The following is a 17826-nucleotide window of genomic DNA, read 5'->3' on the forward strand; positions in this document are numbered from 1 at the left end:
TAAGTGGTTCGAACTGGTACTGTTTGATGTGATGTTTCTCATTTTATTCCGAGGTCTGGCTAGCATAACGTCACGGGACCACATGATCTGTCGACTCACCAGAAATGGGAAAAACTCAGTAATTTATGGCATCGAAGTAACGTCACAACAGATGCCACAATACATTTATTGAAAGATTTTTACATTCGGATTAGAATTTGTAGAAAATTACATATTAAAAGAAAAGCTTTTTCCAAGTCTCCTTTAAGACATTTCTATATGATTACAGAGTCCATAACTATTTCTATAAATTTCACAGTTACAGAGTCATACCTTTGCAGAACTCCTACATTATTGTACCGATTCAATTCCCATATTAGGCCAGGTCGTCTGCTGGGTTGTATTATTAGACAAGGCGCCTTGTTCTCTTTGCCCCCTTCCCCCCAATAGATAGACAATATTACTAGGCAAACAACCTTCAAGTGGGATTAATCCAAATAAACTAGAGTGTTTTGTGCATATAAGATACAAATCGTTCATTTGATCAGAAAGAGAGACAAGGGGGGGGGGGAGGGAGAGTTTCGTTGCTTTTGAAATGAAAAGAGTTCTCCATGTCTTCCGATGTCTAAATTTGCTGTATCTGTTGGAGATGACCAATATACAGGTTGATGGAACAGTAGGAGTTTGACCTGTTTAGATAGATGCTAGAACTAGCTGTTAATGTTTGTTGCTTAGAATGGCACTGTTGTTTCGATTGGGCTGAGTCATTTCCTTACTAAAAATGTTATTATTGTATGCCATTTCTTATGTCGAGATTTATTCTCTTTGAAATATTGGATAAATATGTGATCATTCTCTATTTTTCTTATACATTCTATGTCCAGCATTTGCTCCTTTTCTTTTCAATCTTACTGATGTGTTAAGCTGCGTGTTTTGTTTCTGTTCTCCCAATCTTGCATTATATCGGTGCTAATTTTTAATTTGTATAATATCTACTTAGTCATCAGTTGATGTAGATCATTTTCCATTAGAGTAAATTTATATTCCATTTTGCTCTTTCCCACCCTGGTCTCTCTTTTATGGATATATTAATTTCACAGAGATATTGTCTGAGAACATTTGATCTAATATGTTGCATTATTTTAATTTTTTTCCTAATATTTTGCTAATATAACACGAATCTTGTCATCCCCGCATTTTTATTGTCATTACATGCTTATTTCCCTCTGTTAGAATTTAAGTTTTAGAATATGTCACTCTTATAGTTTCCCATGATGAACTCTATTATTTTATTTAGCCGTTTTCCCTCTTTCTTGAAGGTTTTTGGTCTTGTCGTAGTCTGTTAACGTCCGGTTTAGAGCCCCTAAAATGTTTTGTTTACTAGTGTTTATAATAATGGTTCAATGTTTGCCCAAAAAGCATTTTGTCTCTGCATGTTCATCCGCTGCATATGGTTTTGGTATCAAAACGCATGCTTAGGACTTTTTATGAAGTATGATTCCCTTAAATATTAGGTTAGCTTCTATATTTTCCAAAAATGTTTTCAAACAGTTTTGGATAGGATTGTCATTGTCTCATATCTGTTATAATTTCTATGATTGACTATAACTATTGCACTTAGTTCGTCTACTATACGTGCAACTTCGTTGTTATTAATTTTTCCGATTCCCGAACTATCACGTAATTTCCTATCATATTGTTCCAAATGCTTTTGATCTGAGTTTTCGTGGGTTATGTTCAGTCATTTCTTTGTTAGATATGTTAATTTTATCACTTATTCGTTTTTTCCTGTTTCGTTTTTAATATATCGCTTTGTATCTGTTTTCCTTGAGTTTGACTTCTGGTCGTTTATGTTTCGGTCTTGCCTTGTTTTTGTTGTTGGTATATTATATGCTGTTTAATGTTGTCTCTTTTTATGCAGTCGTTCTTGAAGCAGGATTTGTGGTTTAGACATTTGTTGGATAGATGAGGGGAGGAAGATCGCTTTCCTTTTGCGGTCAGGGCTGTTCCCTTGGATATGTTTTATTTCTCCCTTTTGTTTATTGTCTTCTTATATCGTTCTATGCATGAATTACCTTATCTATTTCTCATGTTGTATTGACTTTTTAAGCTTGGTGTATTTTTGTTCTTGTCATAATTTTCCATTTCTACTGTCAGTGTCTGTTTTCTTATTATGAGGGGGCGGGAAGTTGTTTTCATCGAGTTCTATTCTTTTTGCATCTTTCTCCCTTTTGCCATGTTTTTCTCCTATTTCATCTTTTGTTGGCTCTCGTAGGGATAAAATATATAAAATACACCTGCAGAGGTCCATTAAAATATTACTTTTCGCTAAGAGATTTCCTATCTTTAGTGAATGTTCCAGATTGCTTCTCCTTTATCAGATGTGACAGGTGGTGGTTCTACAGTAAGCTGCTACATGGGGTTCGGTCAGATTTCAAATGGCTGGGAATATTCTCCTGCAAATATCTGACCCGGAGTGATCAGTTTTGTTTGTCCGAGCTGGAAGTCGCAGGTGATAAACTATTTTGCATTCAGAAATAATGTAATCTAGTTACTGTTATCAGTAAAAATGAATTAGATTTTATGGTATGTACTGTGCACACGTGAAATGTTTTGTACAAAATGCATCGTGAAACGACAAGGAACGGCGCATAAGCCATAATGCAACCGGAGGTAAATAAATCTATCAAGAAGCACAAAAATGTTAAAGACTTTATTTTCTACACGAAAACATCAAACAATGTTCAAAAAATGTTTCAAAGTTTAAGAAGAAATCAATACTATGTATATCTATCTTATGTTCATTATTTTCATAATGAAAGGTTCGAAATGGTTAGTTTGTTACTAATATTTTAAAAGCTAATTTTATACGATCGAAGTTTGCACTTTAAAGATCAGTCATGTATAGTGCGGATGATGTTTTATTCATAAGTATCAAGATTGAGAAGAATTAATAGTTCAAATAAACATCATGTGATCCAAAAGGTCAAGAGTTCCTGGAATGGAGATCGTGGGTTCTTTAAAACAATCAACTGAAATATTTAACGATTAGCTATTATAACCCACGTGGCCCTTGTGTATTATATCGAAATACCAGATTATTCATTCAAAGCCTCCGTGTTGCATGCACTCTTTATTGGGTACTGGCTTTGATTATAAAATAATTATTATGCTGAATCATTCATTACTAATAGTGTTAGTGATGTTGTTAGAGTTATTGAAGGATTGATTGATTTAAGAGTGAAATTATAGTGCTCAAACGTTTATTTAAAGACTATTTGATTATATAATAGCTGTAAGGAATTATTGGGATTTCATTCAAAGACCTTTAGATTAACAACTGCATTTTAATTTCCGTGAACTCATAAAAAGACATTTGAATTGATAGATGTAATGAAATCACTGTGAATGCATTTAAAGCTTTTTTAAGGACTATAACACAGTGATTATTCTGTATTGTTGGAACATCAGGACACTACAGTCATTATTGAGAATACATCTGGAAATTATTCGGATTACTTGGAATTATGAGAACATTCAGGACTTTAGGCGTTTATTCACTATGCAATAAACTTTATTTATTTATTTCAATTTGTGTTTTGGGACATAACATAATGCTTTCATTTATACAAAACTTGTTGGTTATCGCTCTTTCTTGTTACTTAGTGTAAAACCCTAGAGTTATAACAATTTCATTGTTCGCATAACGTTTAGTAGTACAACTAATAATTTAATTTTAGTTCAGATTCTGTTACATAGTCATGAAGAGAAATGTCTAGGTAAAACTTACATGTAAACCTTATTGTCTGATAGCCAGATGAAAAGTATGCTAAGGGAAATAATTAGCAACACACGTACTGTTGCTCGTGTCCTTCTACACACGTAAGAATAGTAAGAAAAAATTGACTCTACGCTTAGACTTGATAAAATGAGTTTTTACAATTTTTAAGGTATTATTAATTGTAGCAGTTCTCTATTTTTCTTCTCATAAACCAAGAATTTAGAAGAATTGCGTAGAGTAGATAAATTGTGGTGTCAGCGTTAATAAAAAAATAGTCTAGATCAGGTGTCTATCAAGCCTCTCGTATATGTTAAAACTCAATGAATCGCGAAATGCAACCAGAGACGCGAATATATCTAAAATTATAATACATAAAAGCTCTTATAATTAGGTCTGAATATATATCGTAACTAATATTAACGACTATTGCTATTTATAATAGTATACAACACAGGTAATGATTTTTATTACTTTATTACCCGATGATAATGAAACTACAAATGTAATGAACGTATTTCACAGCGTGCATAGCCAGGCGGATTAATGTGCACCAGTTAGGGATATTAATTACGTGATTCAACATATTACTATTATCTAATCTCTACCAATAATAAACTTAATAATAATATTAATAACTTCTGTATTTATCCAGTGTCAAATAATTAGATAACACATCGTTTACATTATAGACTTGCAGCTGGAACAAATAGGCAATAAATATTCGTTTAATTAGTAAAATATCTATAAGGCTAACGTACAATACCTAAAATAAACCAAATATAGATTAATACAAATTATGCAAGGTTAACCTGATGTTATCGTACTTATATATCACTCCTGCCATTTATTATTATGTTGTGGTCATAAAATCATGATTGCTCAATAAATTATTTATAGCGGTATGATGTTTAAAAAGCTGAAACATTAGGCACTTGTTTAATATCATGTTGCAAACTATTCCATAAAACCGTTCTGGCATGCACATAAGACTGACTAAAACAATCATTGTTTTCACTCTACAATATACTGCTTATGATGATGTTATTTAGAAACTTAAAATAATTAAGATACTCTGGCGTTGGATTTTTGAAGACTTAGAAAGTAAGAACTTGTCTATAACCCTTCATTGGCATCATTCAAGGAATATTAAAAGAAAACATGTAGATGGTAACATATCTTTCAAATTTATATTCACTCTGGTTGATATTTTCTGCAAGCATTATTATCTTCTCCACATACATTACAAACGTAGGCAAAATGAGGAAGAGCAAACGTGTTGTATACTTTTCAGATCTACTGATCTGACGGAATATTTCTAACCCTTAAAAAGTCCCATGTTTTAGATGCTTTTAAAAAGTGTTTCATTAGTTGGGATAAAATAGTATCAACATAGTTACCTAACAATGTGGCAATTTTTAATTGTAAGAAAACTCTCTACATTTGGTTGCTAATTGTGCCGAGCATATAAGTTATAACTGTGTTTTCTCTAAAAGTAAGCAAAGTCTCTTGACCTGCATCAATTTCATAGCAGATTGCAAATCTAGAATATTGTGATGTATCGTTCTAGATTTTATGAAATATTTCTTATTTTACTATTTAGCGAGTCTCATCTGGCTTCCCGCTATTAATATGTCAAAAAAGTTTCTAGAATGATGACGATTATGACCTTAAGGAGCTTCTATATTATAAAGTTTTCTTATACTTAAGAAACAGCCTGATTACGAACGCGTACTAAAGTCCGTAAATCAGACAGGTAAAACCTAGTGAAATAACATCACCTGTGCACACAGGACAGAAAGAACGAACACGTCATCATGTATAAATCACCGGATGACTAAAAAATAAATGCCTATTCTCTCTGTCAATGAAAAAGTGAGTAGAAAATATGAAAACATAATGCAGTATATACAAATTAATTCAAAGTCTATTACTGAAATTTGTCGACTTGACAAGTATGTAGGACGACAAAACGAGAACAAAATAGATGAGTACAAAATGTATTTGTGTGGTTAAGTATAAATTTGGACGTTAATGCATTTATATCAAAATTGATTGTAAAATTTCCTTAGAATAATATTTACTCTTAATACTATTTTGTCATCATAATAACGAATTTAGCAAATACCGAGTTTTCATTAAATCAAGGTCAAGAAAAATACATATTGGTTTTTTTAACAAGACAAATGTTTAACTTAAACTACAAATGAAAGAAAACATGGAATAGTCAAGTGTTCTTTGTTTCCCATTACAAGATGGTTGTATCTCCGATTTAGTTCTAGAAAAATTAAAATGTAAAATGCGGTATCACGAATTGTTTCCTCGCCGTGTCTCCTTAAAGTAACTGTATGTTAGCTGTATAAATGCATCCTTGCAATATCTCTAGTTCAGTGAAGCCCTTCTGCTATTTGCAGTGTTCATTCTTAATATCACTTCTACAAGACTTCTTGTGGAGAAAAGGTAACATTTGAAATATTAACAACGATTATATGATTTCCGAAGACAATCACCACAAAATAATGATTGGATGCAACATTCTTAATTGTTTATCACATCTATTTTTTCATAACCATACGACGTTAAGCGTGGGACGCTTGTGCTACACCCTTTCTCAAAATTGGACCACCTTTGTATAAGTACACTGCAGGCCATACTATGTAATCTACACTATCACCCGACTTTGTGTAGAATACAAACTTTGAATTGTCAAAATGGCTAATTGATGGCCTTGTACCATTGGTGGCAACATTCTCTTCCTTATCACCAAAATCTAAATGTATTGGTGGATTCTTGATTGACATGAACCAGCAGATTCGGACACAGCCGTCAATATAAGCAGTCAATGTGCTAGACATGTCTGTTTTAAACTGGTCAGGTCGATTTATAAACTTTTGCTTGACGTCCTGAAAGATAAGACAAAATTTCGATATAATGGATAGTTTTAGGTAAAAGGTGTAGCGTTTCAAATCCATGACGGCAAAAACCAAAATTGCAAATCTGAGGGTAGTAACTTGTCACTTCTAGCCTATGTATTTACATGACGCAAGTTTACAAAGTAAAATTCTGAAGTGCTGGACAGATTATATATATATATATATATATATATATATATATATATATATATATATATATATATATAATCTAGTTAATCAGATTTATATATATTTATAAGGAACATACGTTGCATAAGAGGGATTCAGGTACCTGGAATTGGGATGGATCGCTCATTACTTGGAAAGAATATATAAGCAAGTGCTAGAGATGGAATAGTTGATCTGATAGAGCTCAGCTGGTGCGAATCACCATGTTCAGCACAGATTTCAGCATTCTGATTTTTTCTAAAAGAATTTTAAAATCTCTATGAACTTGTAACTAGAGTGAGTAGAGTTAGTAGGAGTGTTATTTTTATTTTGTGAATCAACACTCTGTTGGTTAGCATTGATCGTATTCTTATGATCGATCGTAGACCTGCACCACAGAGTTTACCTTTTCAACACGAGTGACATTACAGTGTGACTTCTTCGTTCGATATTCACTCATTTTCTTTTCGATTTCCTGTAGTTCGAACTCACTAGAATCCTATAAAATAGAAAAAACAACGTGTTTTAATATATCTGTGTGAGACTAATTGTCTTTGCAGGTCCTAATTGATATCCACAGACTTTAACATACAAATAAAAGGTTTAAGAAGAATAATGTTTTGGCCATGTTGAAATATCATGTAGCAGGTATTGTTCGTATTACCGATCTAAACTCCAAGATGAAAAAAACGATTTATTTGAGATATTAACCGTTGTAAGAAATAAATGCATTATATGCACGTCCTTTGCACATACCATGATGCAGTTTTAAATAAACGTGCGTGTGAATACACATTTTAACAACTACCAAACTTTGCTTTTTATTTATTTGTACTAAATGCATTTTTACTTTTCCCCCCACGATTTTGAGCTTCCTGTAGAAATATTCTTCAATATATTGTATGCCTAATTGGTTTCTTGTTTTAAACTACATTCATTCTAAGTCAAAAATATTTGTAAAGAAGTATAAATTATCAAACATTTACCCGATTCTTTGTACTGTGGCTTTAACTTGGCGATTTGTTTAGGGCCCTTTACAATAATTATAACATGGTAAGAAAATGATAAAACGATGAGTATTTCCCCCACTTTGCATATAATGCAATTTTATGCGCAAAACCTTAATCCTGATGCTTTAATGAACCAGTGAGACAGAAGTATTTAACTGAGAGAGATTGTTATAAATGTAGCAATTCAACTACACTTAAAGTACAGTCTGTATGCAATGTATTATATGATAGGAGCAATGAATTCAGAGCATTTAACTGAGATGCAAACATTTCAGACACACACACACAGATAAGCACAAAAAAATCGAATCCATATCAAATTCAAAGTGTGAGTCATACCTTAATATAAACTTCAATGACGCATGGGGAAGATACTTGGAGACAGATTTTTGAGGCACATACCTGTCAGGAAACCGTCTCATTCTCGACAGATTCACATTTGAACCATATCATAACGATGTAAATGTGAACTGCTTCTCTTCTAATCCGTTTAAAAGAACATAGAACACGAAAACAAAGAAACGAGAGTGTCGGCGAGAATTTAACTAGTGTTAAGAACTGATTACTGTATATATTAACATTAATCGTCACATACACTGCTAAATGTACTTTTGCGTCAACACATCAGCAAAACTGAAGCAGCTTATATAAAGTATTGTATATAACGCAAGTGATAAAACAAAAGTATTTAAAACAAATATCCGCTAGTTATCCAATTAAAATTTAACATTCTGATGACAAAAAATAAACGCATATTTATAGAGTATTCTGATTTCGATAGTGTACTCAATCAGCTCTTTTCATGAAACAGAGAAAATACATTTCTGATCCGCTTTTTCCCTGAATGTGATTTTGTTACGTGCACTTCAAGAAAGAGCCAAAATTTACATTACCTTCCAAGCAGTTCTAATACGGTAAGAATGTTTTAAATCGTTACAAACTTTGATTGCAGTAAATGAGTTGTGGTCCAATTTCTGATTCTCCACCATGCATTTAATCATTCTCATTAATGGTTTTACAATGGATTTAATATGCATCGCTATCAATAGACTGACATTTTCCTCGATTTAAATTCTTTCGATTGTGTGTTTGATAGTAGTTCTACACATTAAAAGCTCTGTCTTGCATAATATTTGCTTGATCTAGATGCAGATGATTTGGATGTTGCTGGTGGGTATGTGTCAAATATGAGACGATTGTGAGATGGGTAGGTGTGCTTAGCTGTTGAACATATATCTAGTAAGAACATAATTATTTGAATAATATACCTTTTTCGGTGAGGTGGTTACTTATCCCCCTTAACTTGCTATAATTCAGGAGTATACATATGATGTGACAAAAAGTAGTTCCACTTTTTAGACTGAATATACAAAATGGAGGATATTACGAGGTTCATATTATACAGTCGGAAATTGGGTTGTATGGCTTTATTTAGTTAAAAAGGAAATGTTTACATCATAAGTAGTAAAGAGGTCATCATTTCACAGGGTAAGACATGACAACTACGTATACTAATCATTGAACGGTCTTGAAGTTTTATATTTCATTTTTATGGAGAACATGTTATAATTATTTGAGCAGTCACATACCTCGTCGGATAATCCCGCATAACAGAGCATTGCTTTCCGTAGAGTTGTCTCCTTTTCTTTCGTTGAGGACAGGCATATGCCATAAGTGTCCTGTGACAAAAATGACATAATTCTAATATAGCATATGTATAACTCTTCAGACAATTTCGTCACAGCTGTCGTACTACATGCATTATTATGCTTATCAAATTCACGATAGCGATGAACATAGATTATAGGGAATAATAAATACGTATGAAACGTGATTCCAAGTAAGTATCTTAATGATTCCAGTTGAATCTAGATAGATCGAGAGTGAACTATTTTTCAGCATGCATTCGTAGCACAATCACATAGCTATTGAATAAAGGACTCCCCCCGGAAAAAATTAATACCCCACCCCCTAACTCATCCCCACCCCAAACCCATAGAAAACAATAAACATACTGCGAGAAATAACCCAACCAAAAACAAACTTGAAGCAAGACAAAAGAACAATAATTGTTGACATTGTCATATAACTGACTCTTAGGTAATGGCTCTCATAAGATATGAAAAAGATCTATCATGTTTGTGAAATTTAAAATGGTATTTCTTGCACGATGTATACATATTATTTGCTCTGACAAATTTTGTATCTCTTCAACTTTGCGAATAACAAACTAAAACTCCATACCCAGCAGTAAAGCCATTAATGTCTCGTTACTAAAACATGCTGCTGCTTAATGATCAATCACGTGATCAATTTATACCCTATACATTGGCGCAGTGGTAAAACATTTATTGCTGTGTGAGCCCATTAGTATACCTGAACGAACAGAATTTTTGTTGCCAGGCTGTGGACATTAGTTTTGGACAGGCTTCAAATACAATATAAGGATAACACTTAAAAATCAATAAGTGCACTCTATCATGTCAACCCTTATTATCGTTATATCAATACTACGATGAGTTTTGAAGAACACAGACAATACAGCAACAACAGGCAGACACACAATCGCTAACAGGAGGCAATACAGAGAAGAACAGATATTATAGGTTATTCTTATGCTGTTAATAAGTAATCACTGCACTAACAAGCAATAACATTGGTGGAAAGGCATAAGCCTCGTACTTCAAAGACAAAATTTTTTCTTGCTCGCATACACAAAATTCTATGCAAAATGAGAAACTAATCCGTGACTTAAGTATATCAATATAACCCAGATCAAATTTTATCCCACAATAAAAAAGAAACAAAAGCTCCTCTATTAAGAAAAGTTTCAAAATGTAGACATAGTATACAAAAGAATAATTCACTAGGTGAATGCATCACATAACCTATAAAGTCAGTAATTGAAGGTGATGATCTTGCGTGGTACAATGATACAAGTAAATTAGAAAAAAAAATATACCCTGAAACAACGAAATAAAAAATACCATGTGCACACAAATGAGCAGTTTAAGATTTCATACATACATGAAGGAGGAGCTGGTTTCACGTGGGATTTATGTGTATAATGTCATGTGACAGGATGGCAACAAAACATTTTAGCGTAGTATATAGTTTGAAATATTAATATTTATACAAATCAATATCAAGAATTATATAATAGGTAAATATATTTGGAACTCAACATTCATTGAAAAAGTGTTCAGCTTGAAAATAAATGTGTCGTATTGTTTTGCACCTTTAATGTATTTTGTGTACTGGACCTTTGTCCATGAATGAGGATTACGTTTTGTGTCCTCCTGCTTTTCTCTAGCTTGCAAGTTATCAAATAGGTTATTTACTGATATATGAGTTCAAAGTATAGTTTTATTAGAAACTTAGAATACTCTGAAAATGAACATCTGACCCATATCAATGTCATTTTATTGTGTCTTAGGATTTTATATAAGTGTGTTGTCAACAAAAGTTATTGACTCTTCATTCGAATTTCAGTATATACTGTTGTTTACTCTTGTTTGCTGATATAATTTGTGAGGCATTGTCTACTAAAAATGATTCATTGGAATTCCAAAGTGTTCATTAACATTTAGGACTAAGTCACAAATGTGGAATTATTGTGCATTCATTTTTATACATTTTGGATCATATAATTAGGACACATCAAAACTATTATTACATCATCACATTAAAGACATGAATTTAATTTGGAATATTATCAACTATTAGAGTTCTGATAGAAAATTTAGGATTATTTGTGATTTATTTCATGATACTGTAAATATTTTGACTTTGTAACTTAGAGAGCTAAATTATTTATTGATTTTACTAAACTTGCTGGTTTTGTGTTAATTTCACAGATTTAAGACATTTTTAGTCAAACCAACAAACATCCACAATGTCAACTGAAGAGGAGAACTGTGTTTTAAATTCTACCTAGGAAGGGTTAGAGTTGCATGATGTTGCCGGGAATTGTGATTTTTCTGAAGCGCAGGCTTCCTTAGCAAAACAAGAATTTGAAATGAATGAGTTAATGTTGTAGGAATACAACAATACCAGTTACAAAGTTTTACTGACTCTTATTGACTGTGTTTTAATCTACTCTGCAAGCGGTTGGCTCAACTAAAGAATTGGTGCACAGTTTTATGTTCTTCTGACCTAGTATCTTTCAAAGTATTTGGGGTCTAATTTTCTCTAGACGTAACTCCAGTCAAGCTGTGGTGGAATTTTCAAATTGTCGATCAAAATGGGATTACTTCTGATCTATACCTTTGTTTGAATAAATCATAATCAGGTCAGGGTAAGATATTTCACATTGAAACAGCAGTTTTCCTATACGAAAATAAACAACATGCAATGTGAATGTTAATTTCGACTAATTTTGATATATTTTGCCTGTTAAATGTCAATAGGAAACATAGTAACCAGATAATAATATATACACTGGCCGGTTTAGCTGCTTCAGATCCTGCCAGGATCTTATATCAAACTGTAATATGTATCTTATCATGGAGTTACCATTGTACAACATTTAAGAGTTTATATCAGTTTGTTTTAGTGGTTTGTATGTGAACAAATATTTTACATACAACATGTTTCATTTTATTAAACATTTTTAAATATCCCATAGAGGGCAGTGCTTATTGGTTAGCTTAATCTTAACTCAATCACCACTACCATTATTAAGGCCGATGAGTTTTTCTCCGTTGATACGATGGCTACTTAAGTGTAAACACATTAAAAGTAGAGTCTTTTGATGTTCCCTAGAGTCTACAAAACAGAATAATATTTACGTCTATGAGTATACCTAGTTAGGCTCATCTACGTTAAATTGTTACCGTTCGTTAACCTAAGACTGAACTTAGGAATTTATGTTCAATTTTAACCTAAGCTTCGTATATGTAATTGTCCTTTACGTAAATATTCTGATCCAGTTTGCACTGTTGTTTTGGTAGTCGTATGCATTTTCCGGAACATTTGTTTCTATGATTTATTCATGTTCTCTCCAATACGGCATGAGACAATCAATACAACAGACTTATTTCATAGCTCACAAAATAATTGTAGTAAAAAGAAATAAAATTATCCTTGATCTATTCCTTTCTTACCTTTAAAACCAGAAAGAGCAGTTTCACTGAATGTTCAAATGGTTTGCCTTGTTTCTTTGTTAGATGCTCGTATGCATCCGTCCACACGTTGTCATACAACTCTGAAAAGTGTTCCACTAACTTTTCGGGCCTATTAGCGTCACTAAGATCCGTGACATTCGGATTGTTTTCTGTCAACTTCATAGCTCCAATTTCGCTTAGCCTGCATCGAAATTTTTAAACGTTAAGCGTATGTATGTATGTATGTATGACTGACTGACTGACTGACTTTATTTCCTCTTCAACAGAGATTACATCACATTAATCAAATTCAGGATAATACAAGATCATAAAATAGAATAGAAAAGTGACAAAAATACAATAGTAATACTGTGTCAGCTACCGTATTGACAAAACGAAATATCTCAATACCTGCAATTATGCAAATCTGCAATCATTTGGCTGAGCATGGCACTGATCTTTTAGTAGTTGCTTGATTATGGTAATATTTCGAAAAGTTAATACGTCTATATTGTTATGTGCTTAACATTAAGTTCGAGATAGCAACGAAAAGGAAATGGAAAACTCATAACAGTGTAATTCTATATGTAGTTCTTTTCATATGACACATGTATTTATGCATATATATACTTGTTTGCGTGTATGAAGGTATGTATGAATGTACGTATGTATGTATGTACGTACGTCCGTACGTTCGTACGTATGTATGCATGCATGCATGCATGCAGGGGTTTACAAATCATTTTGCCTGTCCATTGGGACCAGTGAAAATTAGGCTCCGCCAAGCTCAAGTCTATAAAAGACTAGATGCTCGTATGCATCCATCCACACGTTGTCATACAACTCAGAAAATTAATTCAAGTCTCTAAAAGATTTGACAATGGGAAAGTCGGAAAAATTTAGTTGGGGAATGTTAGTGTTCCGTTTGCAGTGACACAATACGTATTTCTATCTTACTAATTTAAGCACGTTTTGACAAATAAATAATAAATATTGATATTCTAATTTATCAGTTATATTGTAATCGTACCATTTGTAGGTATCGGTGATTAGCCAAAGTTCAGGTCCCTAACCTAGCCTACAATAACAAGGCACAGGTGACACATGATTGACATCCAAGATGTCTTTCAAAACATAATCGATCAACCAAAAATACAACACCCACACACGATCTTTTTGATTTGCGATTTATATGGTAATTAACAGGCGACCGATAGGCATACGTAAATACTGCCCAACAAGCAAACAAATGGATAAAAGCTAGTGTTCACAATATCAAAAGTAGGCGTCCCAACTAATTTTACGCATATCGGTGATTTCAAAGTGACTAGATGATAATAGTGAAGATCACTGATAAAATCCGTGTTCACAGATCTTTCAGTTGTGAGTATAAATCAATCACTATAAGAGTCTAGTTCTCAATATTCTTCATATACTTGATGAGCCTGCTATTGTTTTTAGCCAAGAAAAAGAAACTGGTCGAAGCTTCTAGCTAGATAATGAACCCAATTTACAGAAAAATAAGCAGCATGATGCTGCTTAAATTGTAAGAACGTTTAAATCTTTCGAAACCATTCTCTGCGTGACCATTTTTGTGGCAGCTTCAATTTCCCAATGGCAATATATGTATGTATGTATGTATGTATGTACGTATACACGTCCATATGTTCTATGCATGTATATATATTTGCTTTAACTCGTTCATCACCGGTTTATTTCAACTGTCTTCTCCATTAAGTGGTCTCCTTTTGCTGATACAATACTTTTGTTTACAAAATGGCATTGCGAATGGGGTCTGTTACTACCTTGAAAAAACCCAACATAAATTCAAACTGCCTAAAAGATGGCTGAAAAGCGATCATTTATACGGTCATTATTAATTACATACCGTTCTTTCCAGGTGTTTATGCTGGTGACAACAGGTGTTCAGTTCCCCATAGAAGGCCAAGTGTCTCGCATTTTAAAGTGTGGTCATAACTATCGTATAACATTACAGGTTACGTAGATGCTTGATTGGTCACGTGCTACTGTCGTCTGATAACACTTTGCAAACATTGTGTTGCCAGTAATTAAATAAAAATAACCTTTACAATAAGAAACAAAATCTTGTTACAAATTAAGAAAAGATGTTGAAGCCAAAATTTTGAAACAATACATGACTATAATGTAATATATATATAGGTGCCTGCGGAACCCGTAAAGGAAAACCATTTGACAACTTGTAGGCAGTTGTAATAACGCGAATACCTTGATCATGTCAGTTAATGTTTTATCAATACAGCTTGCATTACGATTAACGGAGTAACAAACTATATGAAATAACTGAAGCCAGTAACTCAGTTCAGACGTTTTTCAGGAATTTTGCATTAATAGATTGTTAGATTCAGCATCAAGTACCATTCGCAGAGGCATTAGTTAACAACTATACAACTCTAAAATTGAAGTTAAACTTGACAATTAGATCCTGTTTAGAATACTAACAAATTTATTTATTTCCGTCAAATAGTAACATTGCATTTAACATTAAATGTTATCATATAACCAACTGAATAAACAATGTTAGAAGGTATGAAGCAACGTGATATATTATATGTGAGATACGTGCGACCTCTCTTAGAACTTTCATATTTTCCTTAGTGTTTCCCTATAACATTGCATTTAACATTAAATGTTATCATATAACCAACTGAATAAACAATGTTAAAAGGTATGAAGCAATGTGATATATTATATGTGAGATACGTGCGACCTCTCTTAGAACTTTCATATTTTCCTTAGTGTTTCCCTATAACATTGCCCCTGTTCATTTGTCTTGCTAAAGCCGACTATAACTCTATCGTCTAGCCTACGAAATCATGTCTAGGACATTACGTTATTATTCCTTACAGGCACAAAGACCCTATTGCCATGGATTACGCTTATCGAATACAATTTCTGAGAAGAGAAGTGGCTAATGGCAAAGTTTCATTCTAACATTATAACTGGTTTTATCTGCTCAGCCGTGTTCAAATATGATATCTAACCAACTACCTCTGGTGCTTAAAAGTCCTTTTTGGTGTAGATTGTATGTGCGTAGTAAACGAGCAATTAAGACAAGCGATTGGTCACAGTCTGTTGTGTGTACTTTGGTTGGAGCTCTTTACTCATTTGCTAAAAGTAGTTTACTTCTTAAAACAGCGGACTATTAGACATGTCGTGTGTAATCTCCCCTGACATACATATTCTGCATATAAATGTATTAGGCAGCTACATGCACCGGAACACCACAACATGGTGGCGGAATGTTTATATTCTGAAAGAATTAGGTATTTACATTGCTAACTTTAGAAGAAAAAAATAAAGAAAGAATACATTGTTTCTTATTCGGCATATTAACATAAATACATATTTCAATAAATTTATGTAGATTATTTAAGTATATGGACTTCGATATTATTTCTAAATAGTGATACACATCATTCTTCCCTTCAGTGGATGCTGACCTTGTAATGGAAACGACAAACCATGTGTGGTTATGTCATACAAAACCGGATACGGTTTATAATAAGTAATGCTGCTGAAGAAAACAAAATCATTTAAAGTTTAGTATAAGGGCACGTGACTCCAAACATACATTGAGAGACGAATATCAGACCTGGGTTCTATATAAGTACTTCAAAGCACAAGCTATATTTATTGGTCATTACAGGTATGTACTGTCAGCTATTTGGGTAGCTATTCAAAACCAATGATATAATTAAGGAATATAACATATCCTTCGCTGTTCAAATGAAAATGCTGTTAACGTCCTTGTCAGCTCCACGATGATGCAGATACGTTGGGTAATCCGAACATGCATTAAGTGTATATACGCTTACAACCAATTACAAATATGCATGATCACGATCATGTCTTATATAAAACATGTGTTATTAATATTCCTATCAAGTAATATGTTTTGGAGATGATGATAACGAGAAAAAGATGTTTTAGGTAAGCGAGATTTACAACTAAATCTCGTGACCCTGATTAGAGATATCATTACATACATACATACATACATACATACATACATACGTACATACATACAATGTTCTGTTTCCTTCACGTATTAGTTTCTTGTTACCTGTTTAATAACTGATTCTTTTCTTTTGTCAGTTCTTTGACACCAGTCTCCAACTCTTCTCTTGTTTTGGTATATCTGTCTTGGGTGCCGTAATTTTTGTAACTCTTTTCAGGGAAAGATTCTGCTTTCTGTGCTTGTTTCCGTTCTTCTTCTTCTTTTGTAACTTGCGATAGTCTGAAATTTGTTATTCATTAAATATAAGCGGAGTCATGACAACAAAGCAAATTTCATATATAGTCATTTATTGTATGCCACTGAACGGGTAGTGAGGTCGATGGTAGATTGAAGTGGAAATAGCCTTTGCCATAAGGGTCTCGTTCTGCTCAGCGGCCAACAATCGATACCATACTTAATAAGAAATGGGGTAAGTCAAGGAAGAAAGCTGTTAGTGTGGCTATTCTTTGTCATGATAATGACCTAATAACTTTATTGGAGTCAACAAAATCTGTAATACAAGTTAGTACCTTAAGCATCCAATGTGTTCTACTAGCTGATGACACGATCCTGCTATACTCTTTGTTTAAAGGCATGAGTAATTCGCTTCGCAACCTGAATGACTATAAATCTAAGTGGAGACTACGATACAATATTCACTAAAGCAATATTGTTGCATTTCGAAACAAATAATCCCGCAAGAAAACGCGTTCTTGCTCGTAGACAAACAGATGCATCTAATATTGTCAAGAAAATGTGCTGAGGTTACCCTATCCATACATTCCTAATACTACAACAATGCATAGAACAGTTCTGTTCAAAAAGGAAACTCAGT

The 17826-nt window shown here is 33.1% G+C and overlaps 1 protein-coding gene across 1 annotated transcript in view; it reads right to left on the reverse strand.

Annotated features, from left to right (window-relative positions):
• Positions 1–2677: 2677 nt before the first annotated feature.
• LOC149772523 (uncharacterized) overlaps positions 2678–17826 on the reverse strand; it is a 57317-nt gene continuing 42168 nt past the window's right edge. The window contains exons 7-11 of the mRNA XM_089947678.1: positions 17058–17231; positions 12953–13154; positions 9437–9526; positions 7244–7336; positions 2678–6660 (exon numbers count right to left, since the gene is read on the reverse strand). Of these exons, the coding sequence (XP_089803804.1) occupies positions 6337–6660; positions 7244–7336; positions 9437–9526; positions 12953–13154; positions 17058–17231 (883 nt within the window). The 3' untranslated portion in view covers positions 2678–6336. The remainder of the gene's footprint in view (positions 6661–7243; positions 7337–9436; positions 9527–12952; positions 13155–17057; positions 17232–17826) is intronic.

Source organism: Sinohyriopsis cumingii, unplaced genomic scaffold, assembly GCF_028554795.1.
Source record: "Sinohyriopsis cumingii isolate HCF-2022 unplaced genomic scaffold, ASM2855479v2 utg001412l, whole genome shotgun sequence".
Taxonomy (NCBI): domain Eukaryota; kingdom Metazoa; phylum Mollusca; class Bivalvia; order Unionida; family Unionidae; genus Sinohyriopsis; species Sinohyriopsis cumingii.